The following is a 23,817-nucleotide window of genomic DNA, read 5'->3' as shown; positions in this document are numbered from 1 at the left end:
TAAATTTTAATCCTGATTAATTTCACGTGAACCAAATCAGAGAAGATCATTTCAAAAGGATGGATCTACTGGAATTAATCATGATTATAAATAACCCGGCTTTTTTGCTACCGGCACTAAGTACCTGATTACAATGTTAAAACAGCTGAGTCATAATTTTGACATAGTCCCACACACATGAACTCGCTCACTAAATTCAATCATCAACAGACGACGAAATAATTATTATCAGCTGTTTTTTCTAGGATGAATAATAATTATCCTTTCAATGTCCTAAAGCGAGTTTTCTCAGGGATGAGACCTAGTACAATCGAATTTTTAAATTATAAACCTACTATGTTCTGAATTTCGTGAGAATCGTTAGAGCCGTTTTCGAGATCCAGTGAAATACAAACATATAAACATCTGAACAATTGAACATCTAAATATATAAACAGAAATTACTCGTTTAATAGTATAGGATGTCTGGCCGTGTATATTCCTATAAGGTGGGGCTTCAATATTTTTTATGATGCATGCCCATCAGTATCAATATACTCACATTTTAAAAACAAATTTAATAGGTGATTGAAAATATAATAAAAAATGATAAAATGAACTGAATAATGCAGGAGAAATTATAATATTTTCGGTTGAAAAAAAATAATTTTAAAGTTGTTGAGAAACATTTTTATCAGCTGATGGAAAGATTGTCACGAAACTGGCTGAATCATCATCATATGGGATACAAATTCAAACGTGAACTGAGTTTATTAACATAAGTGGGTTTTTGATCTTGGAGAAAACAAATAACAGTTTTTGAGTAAATTATGATTCAACTGTCAATTGTGATTCAACTGAATCAACTAGAACGGGTGACATCAGATACTTGTGGATGAGAATACTGCGCGAGGTCTACTGTTCACAGAACTACTATTATTGCTTTTGTACATTTACCTACAATTGAACTCCAATACATATTGAATCCTATTCATTTATCAATTTACTTAATGTTTTTTTTACTATAAATATGCTTTATGAGTACTCTGTGATATATATTAACTATTGACACGTTGCTTATAGCTTGATTGTTCCATGGCGATAAAATGTAATTCATTTTATTTATTTATTAATTCTCGCTCTCTTTCTCCTTCCCTTCTCATCAAACTTGTAAACTTTCCTCCTTTATTATTGTTATCAACATAATGATAATTAATTTGTATTTGCCGTTGTTTATATTTCTAATCCTACTAACATTATTATAAGTTCCACTTTTCTGTACCTATGGAATTATTTTGTATATATTTTTGCTCTGATGCTATAGCATTGAAGAAATATTCAAATCAGAAACCAATACCACTTTCGCTTTTGGTGTGATATATGTAACAAATATGTTTTTATTGGGTCTCGAATAATGAATATTGACAATTGAGTTTAAAATGCGAGTAAAATAGAATTTATATTTTATCAAGTACTCAATAACGGTTTTTATAGTCTATAATTGAAATATTGTCACTACCTCAAAGTTACTAGAGATCATATTGGTTGGATATCATTCATATTTGATAAGAGTAATAATTCAATTATCAGTTACTGCGTTAAGGATAATTCAACAATATGACAGTTGAAACAAACCACCAAATAGCTATATTATTCTTAATAATTGATTTAACTAGAGCATGATATTATATAACATTTGCAAATTCTTTTCATTACAATTTTGTTTATTTGGTAGGATTTGTAAGATGAATAACTTATTCTTCTACATACAGACTTTATATGTACATCTTCGTCCTACTTCAAATAATTATGATTCCCAAGTGATAATAGTGAATTTTTATTTTACTTGCCCTATTACCTTAGGTTAGGAAAGTATTGCTTTCCGAAAAAAATTGAGGTACCCAAATTTCCAAATTTCTATAGGCACGGTGTGTGTGTGTGTGTGTGAGTGTGTGTGTGTGTGTAAGGATCAATTTCGATCAAATGAAATTCAAGATGACAGCTGAAATGGCGGAAATATTGTCAAAAACAGGGTCTTTCGTGATTTTCTCGAAAACGGCTTCAACGATTTTGATCAAATTTGTACCTAGAATAGGTATTGATTGATAAGCTCTATCAATTGACACAATTCCCATATCTGTAAAAATTTCAGGAGCTCCGCCCCATCTATACAAAGTTTGATTTCAGATTCCCAATTATCAGGCTTCAGATACAATGTGAACAAAAAATTTCAAGTGGAAAAGATTGAGCATAAAAATCTCTACAATTAATCTTCAGTAGCATTTTCACCTAAAATTGAAAATAAGCTCGAAATTCGAGAAAATGAGATTATTCGATTGCAAACTGTTGGCAACTGTTGATTCTATTAAATCATTCACTATGAAGAGATAGCAGACTTCGTATGTCTGCAGCGCTATTGTCCTGTCACCAGCTGGTTCAGATCTTAGAATAGTAGACTTGAGATGCGCGAGAACACTATCGTCAGTTGATCAATTTTCATAACGGCAAGGAAAGTTGTGTGAGTGCGCCACACCAGATTTTTAGTTCTGCGAGTGAGTGAGTGAGTCAGTCAGTCAGTCAGTCAGTGAGTGAGTGAGCGCCATTTCGCTTTTATATATATATAGATGTACGTCCCACTTCAGATGATCATCTGTATTATGATTCCCAAGTAATAATAGTGAATTTTTCACAGTGGGAGAATATAATAATCATTCTATAGCTATGTGAGTATAATAGATTTAGTAGAGTTGAGTTCTGGAATATATTCTCATATAACTAGCACTGGTCGAGCAGGTTCTAGTATGTACTGATGCAAGAATGCTGACAATGTGCTTTTCATGACATTCTATAGAATGTGCGCTGTTTATAAGCGAGTTATGCGTTCACGGATGGCGAGAGCCAACTTTCCGTTGTCAGTCAACCGTTTGCTGCAAAAGTTTGTTTCCCAGGCTGAAAGTTGCTGTCAGAAGTGTGACAGCCATTTTGTCACTACAACAACAAACGCTAAAAGTTTCATCACACCAAATATTATTAATATAACGTTTGTTGCAATAGAGTGGCTTATAAATCTCTGCAGAACTCTTCAGAGCTGATTATATAGTTCCAGTTCTATATTGAGGTCCACGTTATGATGACAGCATTCGATTAACATATATGTGTTGCTATCCTTGTTCATCATTTAACAAAGAAAATGCCCTTTTCTAGCTCCGCTAAGTTCTCAGATCGATGAGAAATAGAGCGGAGCTAGAGCTACAATACTTAGCGGAGCTAGAAAAGGGCATTTTCTTCGTTAAATGATGAACAAGGATAGCAACACATATATGTTAATCGAATGCTGTCATCATAACGTGGACCTCAATATAGAACTGGAACTAGATAATCAGCTCTGAGAACTGATTAGTTCAACGATGTAGAAATACAATTAACTAACAAAATATTAAAGTATTAATGAAAATTCATTATTAAATCATTGAAAAATATATTTTCCTGACAAATGAAATATGATTGATTGTCTAAGGCTGTGCAAAGGCTAGAAATAAACGTTCTACTCCTGATATTTTTCCAAGTTTTTTTATTTGTTTATCATCAAGCTATCAAAATGAAAAAGTTTTCTCAGGAAAACATTTTTCTCCGATCATTACTTTTTGATATATGAGCGACTGAAGTTTGAATTTTTGGGACAGAACATTTCAAATTCGGTACGATATAAGTTCATGAGATTGGAAGGATGGATTCTTCATGGTATTGTTGATCTAGTAAAACAAAAATTTTCTGGAAATATTAATTTTTGGAAAAGTTATTCAATTAACCAAAAATAACTCAACTGAGAGATATTTTTGACTATTTTTAGTAAATTGAATAACTATCTTAAGAATTGATATTTTCAGAAAAGTTTTGTTTGACTAGATCAACAATACCATGAAGAATCTATCCTCTAAATCTCATGGATTTATCTCTTACCGAAATTGAAATGTTCTGTCCCAAAAATTTAAACTTTAGGCGCTCATATCTCAAAAAGCAATGATCAGAAAAAAAATGTTTTCTCAAGAAAAATTTTTCATTTTGATAGCTTGATGATATACAAATGAAAAAACTTGGAAAAATATCATGAGTAAAAAGTTTAGACTTTGCACAGCCTTAAAACAAAAATGAACAGTGAATATTACAGATATAACGAAATCAGCTATTCAGTAGAGAATCGGCAAAGTTGTCCTATCTTTTCCACTTACATCATAGGTCTAATAATGGTATAATAAGTAAATTACACTACAGTCTGTGTAAGTTGAGACTTGGCCTTCCACCCGAAGAAATACAAGGTTGCCAATTCCAATAATATTGCAACTCTATGAAATGTCCAATTCAATGTCAGAATTGGATGTAGAATACCATCCCCGATATCCTAGTAGCGCTGAAAAAAGTTTCAGGGTTGAAGGATTAAAAGGAAATTTAACTTTTATGATGAAATTGGAAACATCGAGAAGATTTGTTTTTCTTTTTAATATCACTTCTCTCGGAATCATGGGGCATCGTGATGCTTAATAATATTCTATATCATTGGAAGAATAAGACGTTGAAAATATCGTCAATATCACTCTATTTCATTAAAAAATTATTTCATATCACAGAACCAGGTTTCATGGTGACATCTACAGTGGCTATATTACTGTAATATAGTCACTGTAGTGACACATACTAAATCTTCAGCCGAACAAATGTGTTTGTTATTGTTGAAGGAACAGGAGAATTTCAGAAACCTTCACATTAAGGTTTTGAATTATTATGTTGAATATTAACCAGCTGAAATCATGTGTCAGCGCATGAAGGACTGTCTGTGTGATAGCTCCCAAATAGCCTCAGTTCATGTTATGAATGAATGGAAAAACTGTAGTAATTCTTCAGCTGTCCAAGGGTCGTATGCTAACACTGAGTTTAACGCTGAAACACGTTTATTTGTAGATGGTTGCATTCATCATGATGTGTTTTATATGATATTTAAACGAACAGCTGACATTTTTCCCTTTAGTAAACAGAGTATCTGAAAACGGGCCTTAATGATAAATCAGAATACATTTTTTCCTATGCACTTTCAATGTTATTCCTATATCCTGAAAAAGGACAAAGTAGTGAGTCAATTCTGTTGTCCAACGATCCTGTTAAAAGGGTCGAAGAACACTTGTTCAAATTTGAACCTGATTGATCAATCCTCTCGAAAGTTTTTGTTATACAAACAGACGAACAACGGTTTTGGTCTTTAGTAAGTCAAAAGTAAAAACTCGCTGACGCTTGTTCAACTATGTTGAAAGAGGATAAAGAGAGTGAGAAGCATAAAGAGAAGGAAGGGAACGTTTTACTCAGTTATTGTTTCAACTCGACATAGAATGTGGAAGCCTTACTAAGGTGGGATAAGTGGAGCCATGTTGAGTGGGATTGAATATGTGTAATTCAAATGGAGTGTTGTCTTACTTCCCTACCCCAACAGTTCACCACCACCAAACAGTCATGCTTTCATCATCTCTTTTCCCAACGCATCCATTCCAGACGTTGTGTGTTGATGGGAGGGATTATTATTTTATATCACTTTCAGAGAATTGACAATAAGAGAGTTGAAACACCGCCGATCTATGAAGTTACATCACAATTTTATATTTTCGTTATTCTAATTGCATTCAATCTTTATTCTCATTAATTAACTAGTAGCTCTGCGAACAGTAGACCTCGCTCATGAATACAACTTTCAATCTGATGAAATGGCCAGTACAGTAAGTACAGTATATTGTGAAGATTTAGCCATGATTGTCGTCTATTATTTTCTCCATTGAAAGTGCTAGAGACACTGTTTCCAGGGACACCGGACTTATCAAGGAGTAATTTTATATCAAATACATACCTTTTAAATGAAAAATACTAAGAAATTGTCAAAAAACCACAGATTTATTGATACTCAGAAAGACCGGTTTCGGTCATTATTAGAGTTTATCAGAGATTGACAATGGTGTAATTACCGAAACCGCTATTTCTAAGTATCAATAAATCTATGGTTTTTTGACAATTTCTTGGTCTTTTTAATTTAATGTTAATAATTACCACAATATCAACTTCTCAACTACATAAAAAGGAAAAAAATTACTTTTATACCTTTACATACACATTTTTCTCTACAACTGCAGTATTGGACTCCAATACAATAAAGATTTTTCTTAAATAATTTATCCAATTAATTTGTTAAATCAATTTAATAATAATAATAATTGAATGATTCAATTTAATTATTCTATCTCATCATAATAATTTATTTTATAAAGATATATTATTAGAATAAGATGAAACAATATTAGTGTTATCTGCAAAAGAAATCTGCTGGCAGAAACGAGAATTGAACCTGGGTCCCACAGAGTGTCAGACCACGGTCTAACCGACTCGCCCAGCATGTGCTCGTAACAATAGATGCGAAAAAATATGACAATGAATCGCTGTATCTTCAAAGACACATTCTTTCTGGATTGAGGTTAGTTTGTTTTTTTAAATATTACAAAAACCCAGAGGTTTCATCAAAAATCATTACACATACGTTTTTGTGCCTTGTTTCAAAGAGCTTGCATACCAAATTTCATCCAAATCGAACAATAACTGCGTCTGTTACAGCGGTACAAACAAACAAACAAACAGACGAAAGCCGATCGAGTCGAAACTAAAACCTCAGCTTAGCTTCGGTCAATTATTTATACTTTGTGGAATTAGTTCAATAATTAGCAATACCTTTATTTAATATGAGTTAGTGTCTGAGCCAGTAAATATTGTAACATACAGAAATAATGAACTGTTATCTAATTCCTTAACCATCCCTTCGCTCCTAAACATTCTACTGTTGTACTTCCTTACAGATGATAAATGTGAATTTGTAAGGATATAATTTTCTGAAATAGTATCTCAAGTCACAAGGACGGGAAGGGCCGTTTTGCAGGCGAGAATGATGTTTCTAGTCGAGGTGTTAGCCGAGACTAGAATTTCATTCGAGCACTGCAAAAGATACTGTCATAATAATCTAGAAAAGAATAATTGAGAATCAGAAACCTGCTTGTCGTGATTTACTACATGCATTCTATAAACATAACCAAGTTTACAAGTTTCGAATCAGGAATTTCTTGATTGTAGTTGACAAAACATCCACCTGGAGCGCTGAAAGGTGGCAGTTTTGCTGTTCCAAATTCGGAACTAGGAAACATACTCGACTGTAAAGAAAACATATGATTTTATTACAGTATAGTATGCTGTAATGAGAGTAATATGTTTATTTTTTCTAGAATCGGCTGTTTACCGGCTTGATTTCGTGGATGTAAAACAGCTGAAATTGAATGACTATGACAAAAAAAATGTTTTGTCAAAGTCATTCAATCTACAAAAAAACACCTTCAGCTCTCCAGGTGGAAGTTTTGTCAACTTCCACAAAATTCCTGATTCGGAATTCGGCTCAGACACTAAATTGAATGACTGACAAAAAATAATTTTTGTCATAGTCATTCAATCTACAAAAAAACCACCTTCAGCGCTCCAGGTGGAAGTTTTGTCAACTTCCACAAAATTCCTGATTCGGAATTTGTAAACTAGGTTATGTTTATAGAATGCATGTAGTAACTTCAGCACAAGCAGGTAATGTTTTCTATTTCTCAATTATTCTCCTTTAGATTATTATGACGGAAATAGTGTATGTTACTTGGACGTGAATGTCTTTTGCAGTGCTCGAATGAAATTCTAGTCTCGTCTAACACCTCGACTGAAGAAACATCATTCTCACCTGCAAGAGGCCCCTTCCCGTCATGTGACATAAGATACCATTGAATTTTCTTTTCTATTGTTCTACACTGATATTAAACAGTAGTTATTCAAGTACTGTAGAGATGAGGATAGTAGTCATCAGTATTCATCTAATCCTTGCAAATAAATATTCCAGTGAAAAGCGAAATCACTTATACCCAAACCTTATTATTCTACACCTTTGTACAATGAAAATAGCAAGAAGTCAAACGTATAATTCCCGGACATTTTAGTGGTGAAACCTATAACTGTACATATTGGAAAAATAGGAACTGCTGATGAGTTTATTTTTATGTTTTTCTAGAATATGTTGATAATCCTATTATATCAAGCGAGGAATTTCTGTATATATTTATATGGGTTATATGGATAAATGGTTATTTATTTATCCAACAGATCTCGAAAACAGCTTTAACGATTTCCACGAAACTAGAAACATTGTAGGTTGATGACATAGAAATTCTATTGCACTAGGTCTCATCCCTGGAAAAACTCGCTGAAGGACATAAAAAGGATAATAATTATACATCCTTGGAAAAACACATGATAATTTCGTCCTCTGTTGAAAGTGACTGTGTAAGAGAGAGACAGAATCAAGTTCAGCTTATGTTGAATCAATCAGCTTATCTCACGAGAAATATTATCTGGAAATTCTAATCGACTTGATCAAAATAATCTGGTTTGTTGACATGACATGATATATCACTCTATATTACAGTATATTATAACTTTCAAAGTTAATCATGATTTCACAGTTTTAAGCGATGAGTGAGTGTTATTTTGTTATTCAATTTGGTTTGTAAACAATCTAAATTATGAATGGTAATTTTTGATCATCGGATCTCGAAAACGGCTCTAACTATTTTCACGAAATTTGGAACATGATTTATGATATGAAAATTCGATTGCACTAGGTCTCATCCCTGGGGAAACTCGCTGAAGGACATGAAAAGGATAATTATTCATCCTTAGAGAAGCAGATCATAATTTCGTCGTATGTCGATAAAAGAAGATGCGTGTGCTTGTGTGGGAGATCAGCTGTGTAATCAATCAGCTTACCGTATCTCGCGAGAAATCTAGAAATCTTAATAGACTTGATCAAAATAATCTGGTTTGTTGACATGACATGATATATCACTCTATATTAGAGTATATTATAACTTTCAAAGTTAATCATGATTTCACAGTTTTAAGTGATGAGTGAGTGTTATTTTGTTATTCAATTTGGTTTGTAAACAATCTAAATTAGAACTTTTCTGTTTTCAAATGTTTGGACTGGAAATTGAACCTTAATTCAAGTGTTTGGAACATATAAACTACTTTTTGGACCATTTATAGTGTATAAATCAAAATTCGGGGAAAAACAGATTTGGGCTTTGCCAGTTAGACCTTCTCCAATCATTTTGATGAATTGTGCTCTGTTTATCAATAAATAAATAACGAGCAAAGCTCGGTGCCCGATGTTAGGTATGATGTTAGGCATTAACAATCTAAATTAGAACTTTTCTTTTTTCAAATGTTTGGACTGGAAATTGGACCTGAATTCAAGTGTATGGAACATAACCTACTTTTTATAGTGTATAAATCAAAATTCGGGGAAGAAACAGTTTTGGGCTGTGCCTGTTAGTCCTTCCTCAATCATTTTGAAGAATTGTGTTCTGTTCATCAATATAGTTATTTGTGCAACTAGTGCGCAAATTGACAGTTTGCTGCACCGAAAGAAACGTTTACGCCCGAGCCGTAGGCGAGGGTGGAATGGTTTCTTGAGTGCAGCAGAGGAACTTTGCGCACGTATTTCACATGAAATTTTTCCTACAGTTACCATTGAATATGAAAAGTGGTTGATTATGGCTAAAATGATGGCTGAAATCCATCAAATGTTTGTATAATGTGGTTATTAATAACAAATTTTATACTTGATAATCCAATTGAAAATTAATAATCGATAATTTATTCGAATTAAAAATTAAATTGATTCAAAAATTTGAATAATTTTGAGTAAATCTTAATTTCTAAATAATTTTTCAACCAATCAATTTATGAATAAAAAAAATATTATTTGAAATAATGAATAATTAATAGTATTCAAAATGTATAATTTAATGAGTTCTCATTTTTATTTAATTGAAAATCAGAAAAAATATAGATAGAACAAATTTGCATTCAAAATACACGCCAACAATGTCAACAGCTGATTGGGATGGCTGCAAAGTATTAAGAGTACGCAAAGTAATACTTTGCGCACTAGAGCGGAAAAGTGATTCTTTGGGTTCTGTAATCAGTGCAGGAATGGTCACTTTTCAAGGTAACAGTAGGAAAAATAAATAACGAGCGAAGCTCGGTGCCCTGATATTTTATTGATAAACAGAACACAATTCTTTAAAATGATTGGGGAAGGACAAACAGACACAGCCCAAAACTGTTTCCTCCCTGAATTTTGATTTGTACACTATAAAAATAGGTTATGTTCCATACACTTGAATTCAGGTCTAATTTTTAGTCCAAACATTCAAAAACAGAAAAGATCTAATAATTAAGATTGTTTACAAACCAAATTGAATGACAAAATAACACTCACAAATCACTTAAAACTGTAAATTAATGATTGACTTTGAAAATTGAAATATACTCCTATTTAAAATGATACACCATGTCATGTCAACAAATCTGATTATTTTGATCAAGTCGATTAGAATTTCTAGATGATATTTCTCGTGAGATAAGCTGAACATAATTATGTCTCTCTCCTACACAGGCACACACATCTTCTGTTATCGTTAGACGAAGGAATTATCATCCGTTTTTCAAAGGATGAATAATTATTATACTTTTCATGTCCTTCAGTGAGTTTTCCCAGGGATGAGACCTAGTGCGATCAAATTTTTATATCATAAACTTACTATGTAGGTTTCAATCGTTAGAGCCGTTTCCGAGATCCGTTGGACATAAATATATAGCCATATAATTAACCAAATAGATAAATATATACAGAGATATCTATCTAAGTCTTTCTGAAAAATATACATAACAGAAAATTTAAACACAATTTTAGATAGCAGAAAAAATAAACACAGCAAATAATAAAATGAAAATATGAAAATGAAATGAAATGAAAAAAAAAAGTCTCTATGATTAAACAGAAGTCATTCTAGGAAGAGAGAGAAAAAAATAGTAACAAGAGGAAATAATTAAACACACAACTTAAGGAGTAGTAAAAAGCAAAGAGATCACTGTCACAGAAGACTTTCTCCAATCAAACTCCAACCATCAACGAGGGATTGACCTCAGCAACCCACTCCTCACCTCTCTCTCTGACCCAGCAAGCTGAACATTCAAACTCAATTTGTTCATCAATCTCTGCACTCTTATGAAAGGTGAGAAAAAATGGTGCACCATTCTGCACCTTGGAGCCGCAAACAAGTTAGCATTCCGCCTATTGAATGCTGGAACACTGATATTCAGCATTGCAAGCAAGGTAGGAGAATTTACAGCACCATCCAACAATGCCCAAACAAACAAGACAGATGTTTTATCTCGACGCTGACGTAGAGAATCCAATAGGAAAAGATCCCTCAATTGCTGAGTCGGGAACCCCAGGGGAAACGACCCACCAAACCTTCTGAAGTATAAGAACCTCATCAGCTTGTTCTGTACCCTTTCAATGACCCGAATGTTTTGGTCTGAGTGAGGACTCCAAACCATGGATCCATACTCCAAAGTGCTTCTTACCAAGGCATAATAGACACTCAATATTGCCACAACATCGCTGAAGTCAGCTGCATTTCTCAGGACAAACCCCAGTAATCTGTTAGCCTTGGAAGACACAAATTCAATGTGAGAGGAGAAAGTAAGTGAACTATCAAATATGATTCCCAGGTCCTTGCAAGTGTTGACTCTGTTAAGAACCGCTTCACCAATCCTGTATGTGTAAGCAGAAGGACATCGTTTTCTAGAGTAGGTGATACACTTACATTTAGAAACATTAATTTCCAAGCTATTAGCATGACACCATGCAACTATGCGATCAATATCCAACTGTAATTGACAGCTATCATCCTGGCTACCAACCTCTCGGAATATCTTCATGTCATCAGCAAAAATCAGACACTTAGATGACTACTGAAGTGGAAGTTCATTGATTACCAGCAAGAAAAGGAGCGGTCCTAAGTTACTTCCCTGAGGAACCCCAGAGGTGCTGTAGTAATGGGGGGAATCCATCCCCTTGACAGTCACTATATTTGGCCTGTAGAGTAAATATGATCTGAACAAATTGACCAGAGAATCACTGAAGCCAAGACTAGAGAGGCGATACAGCAACACACTATGGCTTACTCGATCGAATGCCTTTGCAAAGTCGGTATAAACCACATCAACCTCTCCACCTGAGTCCAACACACTCGAAACAAACATTGTAAATTCGAGAAGATTAGTCAGCACAGACCTACCCCTCAAAAAACCATGTTGACAGTCAGAAATCATAGGAGTTACATGCCAAAACATCTTCTTATATAGTATCTTTTCAAATATCTTAGAAAATACAGAAAGTAAACAGATTGGACGATAATTCTCTATTAGATTCCTTTTCCCAGATTTGAAAATAGGGATAATCTTGGAGATTTTCCATTCACTGGGGAAAACACCCTTACAAAGAGATAAATCAAGCAGATACTTGAGGGGGGCCACCAAGAGCTCGCTGCAACCCTTGATAATGAAAGCTGGTATACCATCAGGACCCGGAGCTACTCTCGGCTTGAGGCTCTTGATTGCTTGACGTATGTCATCCTCAGATACTGAAGAAATATTCAGAGCACTATTGGAGCCCTCACCATAAAGTCCATTGTCCTCATCCATCTTGTAACAAGCCGTAATTGGGGTATAGACAGACTTGAAAAACTTTGCAAAACCAGAAGGAATTTCCGAGCCAGTAAACTCTTCATCTTTGAAAAGCATGGTCTCACAAAAGTCTCCCGAGCCTCGCTTATTATTAATAAATTTCCAGAATTCTTTGGAATCGAAACTGACTGAATGACTGGACTCTATCAACATAACTCTTATAAGCTGTTGAAATTAAAATTTTCAGTTCTCTACGCAAGGCAACATATTGATTGTTATGGAAACTGGAGTAATTCTTCTTTCGAGCGCACCTATTCTTTCTTTTGAGCTTTTGAATAATCTCTGCAGTAAACCATGAGGGGTATTTGGATGTTTCATTTGTTAGTGTCTTCCTAGGTATAGTGGCCTCAAAACACCTGAATATCTCACCATAGAAAAAGTTGACATCATCATCAACATTGCTCAGCAGATACAAACCACTCCAATCTACATCTCGCAACATCACAAGTGATAAATAGTCAGCCCTTCTGAAATCAAAAATAGAACGCATTCCGGATTGCAAACGTGGCTCCCTAGGAGAATCAATAATCAGTTCCATGCACAAAGCAGGATGGTGATCTCGATCCTCAGGTACCAAGGGCACAGGGTCATGGGCGACCTCCACAACGGGCAGGCTACATAGAATCAGATCGAGAGTACGAATGTTGGCATTTTGAACACAATTGAAAAGATGCAAGTTATAAAAACTAGAGAGTTCACCAAGTCTTCTAGCGGCCACCGAACCTGACCTGAGCTCAAAATTGTTATCAGAGATCTCAGGTGGGTGAAGTCACCCACAATAAACAACCTCTCTTTAACTGAATGACATTGACTTTCCAGGCAATCACAATAGATGTCATAATCATTAGCATTTGCAGAAATGTAGAAATACACAAGGTTAAGATAGACAGGGCCCTCCTGCGACACAACTCTAATCATTAAGCTCTCAAATCTCCCATCAGTGAGCAATAAGTTGATACCAACACACTCATCAGACTGGATATTTTTCCGAACCGCTATAATAAGACCACCACCCCGACAAGAATCACTATTTTCACGATCTCTTCTATAAACAACATATCTTCGATCAAAGAGTTCACTGCTGGAGAAGCCAGAGTTAAGCCACGTTTCAGTCAACAATATCACATCATAATTCGATGCAGCTATTGACCTCGAAAAAATGTGAGTCTTTGTCCTCAGACCTCTAACGTTCTGGTAATAGACAGTTAAACCATTCATCATAGACCGTGACATGACTGAAGCTAATTGTTGCTAAGAGAAGTAGGCCACCACTTTCAAACAAAGACGAAAATACAAACAACAACAAAAAAAAAAAGAATGAAAAGTAAGACTATTCACTACAAAAATTCTTGAAAAATGAAAAACAATGACTATTGTATAATAAAGAAACAGTGTAAAATAAAAAAATATATATAAGAAATAAACTCATAATAGTCAACCTAAACCAGCCGCGATCAGGAAACAATAAGTCAATTGATAAGGTTAATTTGAATCATATAAATATAATACCCACATTCAGAGAGTGTAAATCCCATTCACACCTCACACATCACTCAACAATCAACTTGCATTAACAATCATCATAATCATTATCATCAACGTAACTGTAGAGCTACAACGTTAACAAAAACGTTTCAACTAACAGAAAAATACACTATCAACCAACTCGAAACAGACAGTACCTATCGAGAATGGTTTATCAAAGTACCACCATCGATCCAAGCAACAAAGGCAGTAAAACCAGCTATGGATAGCATTGCGATACCAAGCCGAGATCTGTGAACTTGCCCCACCGCCTTATCACAAGAACAGATAAGCACAATCTCTAGATCGACGTGCACTTCAACTAATCTACAGTGATTGGCAATGAAAGCCAGTTTTCACAGAACAGCTGACCCGAGATGACATCAACAATACAACTATGACTATATACTATCACAACATAACAAAGAATGATGTAATGAGAAGGAATGAGAAAAGAAAAATGAGTGAATGAAAAGAGGAAAAAACAAATCAAAAACTATACAAGGTAGGTAAGCAAAGTCCAATAAGTATTAGAATAGTAGGTACTCATAAGTCAATTATCATGATAAGGTTTCACTCTATTCATTTCGCCCTAGTCCACTCACTGATAAGTTCTGCAGATCGTCCTCTGAGTTGATAACAATAGCTCTGTCCCCCTCCCTGAATCTAATCCTCACTCTCCCCGCAAAATCCGTCCAAACATATTTGTAACCTGCATCATGTTGGAATTGTTTAACTTTCGCGAACAACTTACTCCTCTTCGCCGTCAGTGATTTGTTTATGAAAATAGGAGCCACCTCACCAGTAAAACCGATATGATTAGTTATTAGAAGAATCACGCTTCTTCTTTCTTCTTAACAGTAGATCCTCTGCATCAGTGCGACGAACAAACTTGACAATAATTCCGGAAGTAGGTCGATTGTTTCTCTTCTTCAGCCTATGGCATGCATCAATCGAATGCTTAGATATGTCCATGCCCACCGATTTGCATACATCAAGCACAATTTTCGATACATTCTCCCCCTGAGTAGTTGGGATTACTACACTTTACTCCAGGTTTATGAGTCTCACTACAGTGATACAGTTCAGAGGTAATGGATAGATGAATAATTCAATCAATGAATTGAATGGAAATAATTGATTGATTTATTGATAAATACATCGATTGATAGATGAATAACGAGTGAAACTTACCGGTCACACTGAGCAGGGACATGACGTCGGATGGTGGCTCCGTCTTGTTATCGGTAACGGCTAGCTTCTTCTATCAAGTCTCCTCTCCATCGGATCACGCATGTTTATCACAATTCTGTAAAAAATAACGAAAAATTCTATGAAAATTTGTGCATATTCCGTCTATTTTCATATGTAATATCGGGGACCGAGCTTCGCTCTGGAGTACAAAAGCATAACAAATTCATTACGGAAGAAATTATAATAACATTCATAAAATTCATACAGAAATGTTCTATCTAATCACAGTAAATTGAGATTAATTCCCAGAGGAATGCAAAAATTTCCCTCACAAAGGCTCAGTTGCACAAAAGCCGGTTGAATTTTAATCCTGATTAACTTCACGTGAACCAAATCAGAGAAGACTATTTTAATAAGATGGATCTTCTGGAATTAATCAGGATTGAAAATAGCCCGGCTTTTTTGCAACCGGCACTAAGTAGGTACCTGATTCAATGATTACAAAAGTTCAACCGCTGAATCATAATTTTGACACAGTCCCACACACATGAACTCACTCACTCCCATCACCAACAGACGGCGAAATAATTATTATCAGCTGTTTTTTTTTTCAAGAATATTATCCTTTTAATGTCCTTCAGCGAGTTTTCCCAGGAAATGAGACCTAGTGCAATCGAATCCTTACATTATAAACCTACTATTTTCTTAATTTCGTGAGAATCGTTAGAGCCGTTTTCGAGATCCGGTGAAATACAAACATATAAACATATAAACATCCAAACATCCAAACATCTAAACATATAAACAGAAGTTGCTCGTTCAATAGTATAGGATAATATCCTTCATTACAGAGAAACAGATTATATGGGGTGTTTTCTGGGCAAAGGATAAACAACTATTTAATAGAACAAATCTAATAGGGAAAAAATCTATTTGAAAAGTTCAGTGATTTGAATGAACTTGAAAATTTTGGAGTCCAAAAAGTTACATCTCACTATTGGAACACCACCATGTGTATTTGAACACACCATGTTATATTCTATTACCAGCATGAAATGACGTTTTTTTACATTGTCACGTTATTTTTCATAGTTAAGTAACGATTAGCCTCCTGCTTTGCATCAATCGGTAGAGCATGAAATATTTTAATAATTATAAAAATCAGGTCGTGGTTTTTTATAGGATACAGTCTCATAAAAATCTTGATGGGCCCGGATATGAGCTTCCACAATAGTTCTGATAATTCATTAAAAAATATATATATAATAATAATCCTATAGTATTGAGGAATAAAAATAAATCGTACACCATAAACAATTTGATACATATATTAACAAATATTTCAAAAAAATAAATCAGAGCAAAAATATATAGAGCGACAAAAATATATAATATAAGATGAAACAATAATCGAAATCAATAAAATATCACAGGCTAAATACTATTCTTTAAATTTTATAGCACGAAACGTTACCATGTGCTTCCATTTTTATGATCATATGCATTTATCTGCATGTAGCTGTGATATCAGCTTGCTAATACCTGTCGACTTGGATAATTCTATTTTAGACTAAATTCTTAGGTCAGCATGACAAATTGACAAGCTAGTAATCCAAATATATATATTAAATTCTATAGTATCTAATAGATTTCTTTGTAATAAATATATATTTTATCTCAGGGTGCGAGATTCGGCACCTGAAGGAATAAATAGAGCAATTCATCTAGTGAATCAGAGCTACAATAAACTATCACAAATTATATTGCAGAAATTAATGATCATATGAATATTGTATTAACAGCCTAGATTTTATACTTCTTTGATTGATAGATCTTCTGATATGTGGATTGATTCGTTACTATCTAATAAAATACCTTTTATACTACATTTACTTGCGCAAGTATTTTTACCAAATTCTTAATTTATAAGAAACCCTTTCGACGAGCTAGCTTTGATTCTTATGTAATTTCGAAGCACTGAGGGCGCCCTATCACTATTTCAATATTTTTCACTCACGTATCGGGATTTTCTTATGAGCTGCTGATGTCGATCCTACTCCTGGTGGTCCTGGATTATTGTAGCCGGAGTTGTCTCTTCCAAGGGGTTACAAAATTATTTAAAAATTACTTTTGCTTTATAAGAGCATCACAAAGTCTTATAAGAAATTTAGTAATTCAATTTAACTTTAAATTATTACAAGGTATTACGCTCTATAATTTTTGGTGACCTCTCATGGTGGTAGTTGGCAGGCGAGTGTGGTTCTCATTTCTCATTTTTACAATTTCCCGTTTCCAATTTCTGAATTTACATAAAATTTGAATATTCTATTCCTCCGCCATTCAAGGCTCAAATAGACCGTACTAAAATATTAAATTATTGCTTATGTTACATATTTAATAATTTCCTTGCCTTCGGGCCATATCCAAAACATAGACTATACAACAATTTTTTACAAATTCTTATTATTTGTAGAAATATATACAAATATTTTTGAATCGGCTCACTATTGCCGCCTATCAATTGCCACTATTTGATTGGTGCATGCAAATTATTACAGTATTCATGCGCCCAGTAACCTCCTACTTCCTTAATACATTTAATTATTTTTGTTGGGGTTTTTAAATATGCTTTTTACATGCCAAGTAATTTTTTATAGATTATTAGTTGTTTCATACATTACAATAATTAGCCACGTGAGACTTTTAGTTCCTCAAGTTGCATACTGTTTTGCCACAATAAATTTCTGCCAAGGTGTTTGGTCAGATTCTACGTTGTATGGCTCGGTCGATCGTTAGGTCGCCGATCACTAAATGTTTATGCCTAACCTCAATTTTCAATATTTTATATAATATTATATAGTTGCAAAAATTATTTCCATTCCTCTTAGGCTGTTGTACAGTTTAGCAAGGACGTCTGATATTATCTAATCTTTACGTTATCTCTTTGGCGATATTAGCCAATTACTTCACTTAGACCTATAAATATTTCAACTAGGGATTTTTATTTATCAATCCAAATTAAATATGTTACAACATTTTTACAGAATTGGCGGAAATTAAAACAAATCATGTGTTTGAAAGAGAATACAAAACCTAATAAGAAATGTGTGACAACCTTGTGTGTATGAAAGTGTGTTGCATCGAAGTCTGTTAAATTTCAATCCCGATTAAATGCCACGAAATCCAATCAGAGAAGCCTTGTTTTCAAGTAAAATTTCTCTGATTGGTTCTCGTGTTATTTGATCATGATTAATAAATTCAACTTTTTTGTATAAATTCAATTAGCTATTGTGCTAGCGGGTCTCATTTGGTTTCGCCAAAGAGCATAAAATGAACCTTATATGATTGTGTGAAACAAGTCTAACTGTTGTTCTTAGCTGAAGTGTGAAGGTCGTTAGGCCCATTGGCAGCTTAAATTATACAGTATACAAATAGTTATACTTTTTCCCAATGTGGGAAGTTAAACATGTAGCCTAATGCAGAATATTATAGAATAGTGGGCGTTCAGCACTTTTTCATATCAGGATAGTTCATGCTACGTCTGGATTTGACGTCATCGTTCAAAGAATATTAATCTCTCGAAATGTATATTGATTATATCGATGTATCGATTTTTTCAATTTTATTATTACAATCAACAATCAATAGTTTATAACTTATTTTTCTGTATGTATAAGCTTATTAGCTATCTATAACCGCGTTAATAATGCTATTCACCAACTAACTTCTCTGTGTTTGTCAAATCTTGCACTTTCATTTTTTTCAAAAATTATGTGAGTTATTTTCTTGTTATTCAATTCTAAAAAAATAGGCCTACATGTTAATCGATATCGAGATGTAGTCGACAGTTACTAGCTTGGAGTAGAGGCAGAGATTTGAGGTTACCTTTGCTAAATAATTTCGTAGTTTTTGTCTTTGTAAGTTCAGGAGTTCTAAATCAGGACTGAAGTTCCTTTTTCTTAAGTTGGGAATGGTCAAATAAATCTGAACAATTAATTATAATAATTCCAAGAACAAATCGATACATCGATAATCAATATACATCTCGATAGATTAGTACTCGTTGAACGATGACGTCAAATCCAGACGTAGCATAAACTAATTTATGTATTCATTCATGTATTTATGTATTTATTTATTTATTCAATCATTCAGAATTACACTTACAGAAAAGTACCACAGGCTAAGACGCCCAAAACGGTTCCAATTCTAGTTTATACAACAGTCCAAATGTAGTTAGGTTATGTATCACTTCAAAATTCTTCAATTTACAATTCAAAACACATAATTCAACTATCCTGATATGAAAAAGTGCTCACCCTAGTGGGCAAACCATGCTCCGCAAGGGTCTATTTGAAAACTTGACAGACTGAAAACTTGACCTACTGAAATCTTGAAAAATTTAAATAGGCCTGTAACCATCCTCTGTGAATCAAGTATCTATATGCAAAATTTCAATTTAATCAGTCCAGTTATTCATACGTGAGTATGCGTCATTTTTCAATTTCCTATCCCTTACAATAATTATAAGCCGATTCTTTCCTGTATTATATTAGACATTAGAGATAGATAGATCTCTACTCAAACAAACTGGGAACTTGACGAATTGAAAACATGATGGACTGCAAACCTGAACTGATAACTTGACAATCTGACGTGCCCATCCGATAAAACCAGAGTGTCTGCGGGAAGACAGAGGGAATTTTGACAATTCCCCGATGCCCGGTCTATTGACCCGGGTGAAGACCTATAAAACTGAAACTGATCTGGCTAAAAATGTTTGTTCATATTCTGGGTTGAAACACGGGACTCCTAGGCTGTTTCGCGAGCACTATATCCACTAGACCACGGATCAGTCCCGTACTCAAACGTATAGCAACCTTGTGAATCTTGGTAGGCAAAATATCGCATTCCTGGAAATCATACCGTGACGTGTAGCCAAATTAATATCGGGGATCGAGCTTCGCTCTTTAGTGTAAAAGCATTGAACATTTGTAACCAAAGATTGAATTTATAGTTTAGCCATATTTATTTATTCGTTTTCTCAGTCCTACAATCATTTCTACAGTTATATGAGGAGGCACAACAGGCTTATGCCCAAAACTGTCCATTTTCAAATTCATACCTACTACAGTCCAAATCAAAATTTATGTTAAGCACCTACCACTCATCAAAATAACAATTTATTCACACTTCAAAAAACTAACACATCATCAATTACAAATAGCTATATACTATGAATTCGATTTACAATGATATATCATATTTGCTACAATATTTGTTAATATACTATGTACTATTCTACACTAACAGCATCTAGTTACTATTTTGGACTTTCTGAAGTGAACATGTTTTAAAAAAAAGATAAATAAACAAAAATATTTTTTTTTGCTGAAATATTCTTCGCGTGAGACCAGCTGAGGAATAACCCACACATGCACTCGCTCACTCACTTCCACGGTATCACCAGAAGACAAAATTTCCGGCTGTTTTTCCAAGGACGTATTTATCCTTTTAATGTCCTTCAGCGAATTATCGCAGGGTTGAGACATAGTGCAATCGAATTTTCCTATAATAAACCTACTTTGTTCCAAATTTCGTGAGAATCGTTAGAGCAGTTTTCGAGATCCGGTCACATACAGATATATAAATATGAAAACATCTAAACATAAAACATATAAACAGAAATCCGGTCACATTCAGATATATAAACATAGAAGCATCTGAACATCTGAACATAAAAACATATAAACTGAAATTGCTCGTTTAATTGACCGAGCGAAGTGAGGTCTAAGTTTCAAGTCGACGGTTTGGAATTTCTCTTAATGTTTAAATGTTTGGATGTTTATATGTTTATATGTTGCGCATTTACGGCGAAACGCGGTAATAGATTTTCATGAAATCTGACAGGTATGTTCCTTTATTAATTGCGCGTCGACGTATATACAAGGTTTTTGTAAATTTTGCATTTCGAGGATAATATAAAAGGAAAAAGGAGCCTCCTTCATACGTCAATATTATAGTGAAAATCTGGTGTGGCACACTCACACAACTTTCCTTGCCGTTATGGAAATTGATCACGTGACGCTAGTGTTCCCGCGCATCTCAAGTCTAGTATTCAAAGATTTGAGCCAGCTGGCGACAGGACAATAACGCTGGAGACACACGAGGTCTGCTATCTCTTCGTAGTGAATCATTTAATAGAATCAACAGTTGCCAACAGTTTGCAATTGGATAATCACATTTTCTCGAATTTCGAGCTTATTTTTACTTTCCTTGCCCTATTACCATAGGTAAGGAAAGTTTTGCTTTCCGAAAAAAATTAAGGTACCCCAATTTCTACATTTCTATACGTTTCAAGGTCCCCTGAGTCCAAAAAAGTGGTTTTTGGGTATTGGTCTGTATGTGTGTGTGTGTGTGTGTGTGTGTGTGTGTGTGTGTGTGTGTGTGTGGTGTGTGTGTGTGTGTGTATGAGTGTATGTCAACGTATGACAGCTTATTTATGATGAATAATTCTATAGTCTGATTTTTACTTTCCTTGCCCTATTACCATAGGTAAGGAAAGTATTGCTTTCCGAAAAAAATTAAGGTACCCCAATTTCTAAATTTCTTTACGTTTCAAGGTCCCCTGAGTCCAAAAAAGAGGTTTTTGGGTATTGTTCTGTATGTGTGTGTATGAGTGTATGTGCGTCTGTGTACACGATATCTCATCTCCCAATAAACGGAATGACTGAAATTTGGAACGTAAGCTCCTTACAATGTAAGGATCCGACACGAACAATTCCGATCAAATGCGATTCAAGATGGCGGCTAAAATGACGAAAATGTTGTCAAAAACAGGGTTTTTCGCGATTTTCTCTAAACTGCTCCAACGATTTTGATTAAATTCATACCTGGAATAGTCATTGATAAGCTCTATCAATTGCCACAAGTCCCATATCTGTAAAAATTTCAGGAGCTCCGCCCCATCTATGTAAAGTTGGATTTCAGATTCTCAATTATCAGGCTTCAGATACAATTTAAACAAAAAAGATCGAGTGGAGAGGATTGAGCATAAAAATCTCCACAATTAATGTTGAGTAACATTTTCACCTAAAATTGAAATTAAGCTCGAAATTCGAGAAAATGTGATTAACCAATTGCAAACTGTTGGCAACTGTTGATTCTATTAAATCATTCACTATGAAGAGATATCAAACCTCGTATGTCTCCAGCGTTATTGTCCTGTCACCAGCTGTCTTAGATCTTTGTTTATAAGTAGACTTGTGATACGCGTGAACACTAGCGTCAGGTGATCAATTCTAATAACGGCAAGGAAAGTTGTGTAAGTGCGCCACACCAGATTTTTAATTTTAGGTAAAAATGTTACTGAACATCAATTGTAGAAATTCTCATGCTGGATCTTTTCCACTCAAATTTTTTTGTTTAAATTGCATCTGAAGCCTGATAATTGAGAATATTAAAATAAACTTTGCATAGATGGGGAGATATGGGACTTGTGGCAGTTGATAGAGCTTATCGATGACTATTCTGGGTATAACTTTAATCAAAATCATTGACATACACTCATATACACACACACACAGACACACACACACACACACACCACACACACACACCACACACACACACACACACACACACACACAACACACACACACACACACACACACACCACACACACACACACACACACACACACACACACACACACACACACACACACACATACATACAGACCAATACCCAAAAACCACTTTTTTGACTCAGGGGACCTTGAAACGTATAGAAATTTACAAATTGGGGTACCTTAATTTTTTTCGGAAAGCAATACTTTCCTTACCTATGGTAATAGGGCAAGGAAAGTAAAATCAGACTATAGAATTATTCATCATAAATCAGCTGACAAGTGATTACACAGATGTGTGGAGGTGGAGAAGCAAGTTTATTGGTGTATTTCCATAAGGTCTATAGTTTCAATCAGGTACTTGTGGATGAGAATACTGCGTGAGGTCTACTGTTCACAGAACTACTAGTAGTATAGGATATAACACAAACATGTTCTGACATGCAAGCTTTCTGTTTCTGCTTTACAATAATTATCAAAACATTAGTATTAAACAAAAATAAAGCAAAAACCTAACTTCCTATCCTACCCTCTCACCTTTCAAACCCTTAAGTTCTCTTCATCTTTTAGGTCGTGCTTATATTTTACAGTTTGGATATATGTCAGCTTGTGATTTCCGGGGATGAGATATTTTGTCTTTGATATTTTTTCGTGAATCTTGTAGCCCAGTCGATTTGATTGAGCATTCCAAAATAGTCTGCCATTCAGTATTAATTTAGTGCTATAAGTAAATTGTAATTATATTACAGTGCTTAATCTAGGTCTCATCCGAGTAGGGTGTTTTTCAA

General features: G+C 34.4%; 1 protein-coding gene across 1 annotated transcript in view; it reads right to left on the bottom strand.

Annotated features, from left to right (window-relative positions):
• The window catches only part of LOC111055574 (protein unc-13 homolog B), a 785,525-nt gene that overhangs the window by 738,459 nt on the left and 23,249 nt on the right, over nucleotides 1-23,817 (bottom strand). The window contains exon 3 of the mRNA XM_039435489.1: nucleotides 15,403-15,517. Coding sequence (XP_039291423.1) covers nucleotides 15,403-15,424 — 22 coding nt within the window. The 5' untranslated portion in view covers nucleotides 15,425-15,517. The remainder of the gene's footprint in view (nucleotides 1-15,402; nucleotides 15,518-23,817) is intronic.

Source organism: Nilaparvata lugens, chromosome 9 (assembly GCF_014356525.2).
Source record: "Nilaparvata lugens isolate BPH chromosome 9, ASM1435652v1, whole genome shotgun sequence".
Classification (NCBI taxonomy): Eukaryota; Metazoa; Arthropoda; class Insecta; order Hemiptera; family Delphacidae; genus Nilaparvata; species Nilaparvata lugens.
The sequence above is the reverse complement of the archived record's forward strand: the minus strand, read 5'-3'. Positions and strand labels throughout refer to the sequence as shown.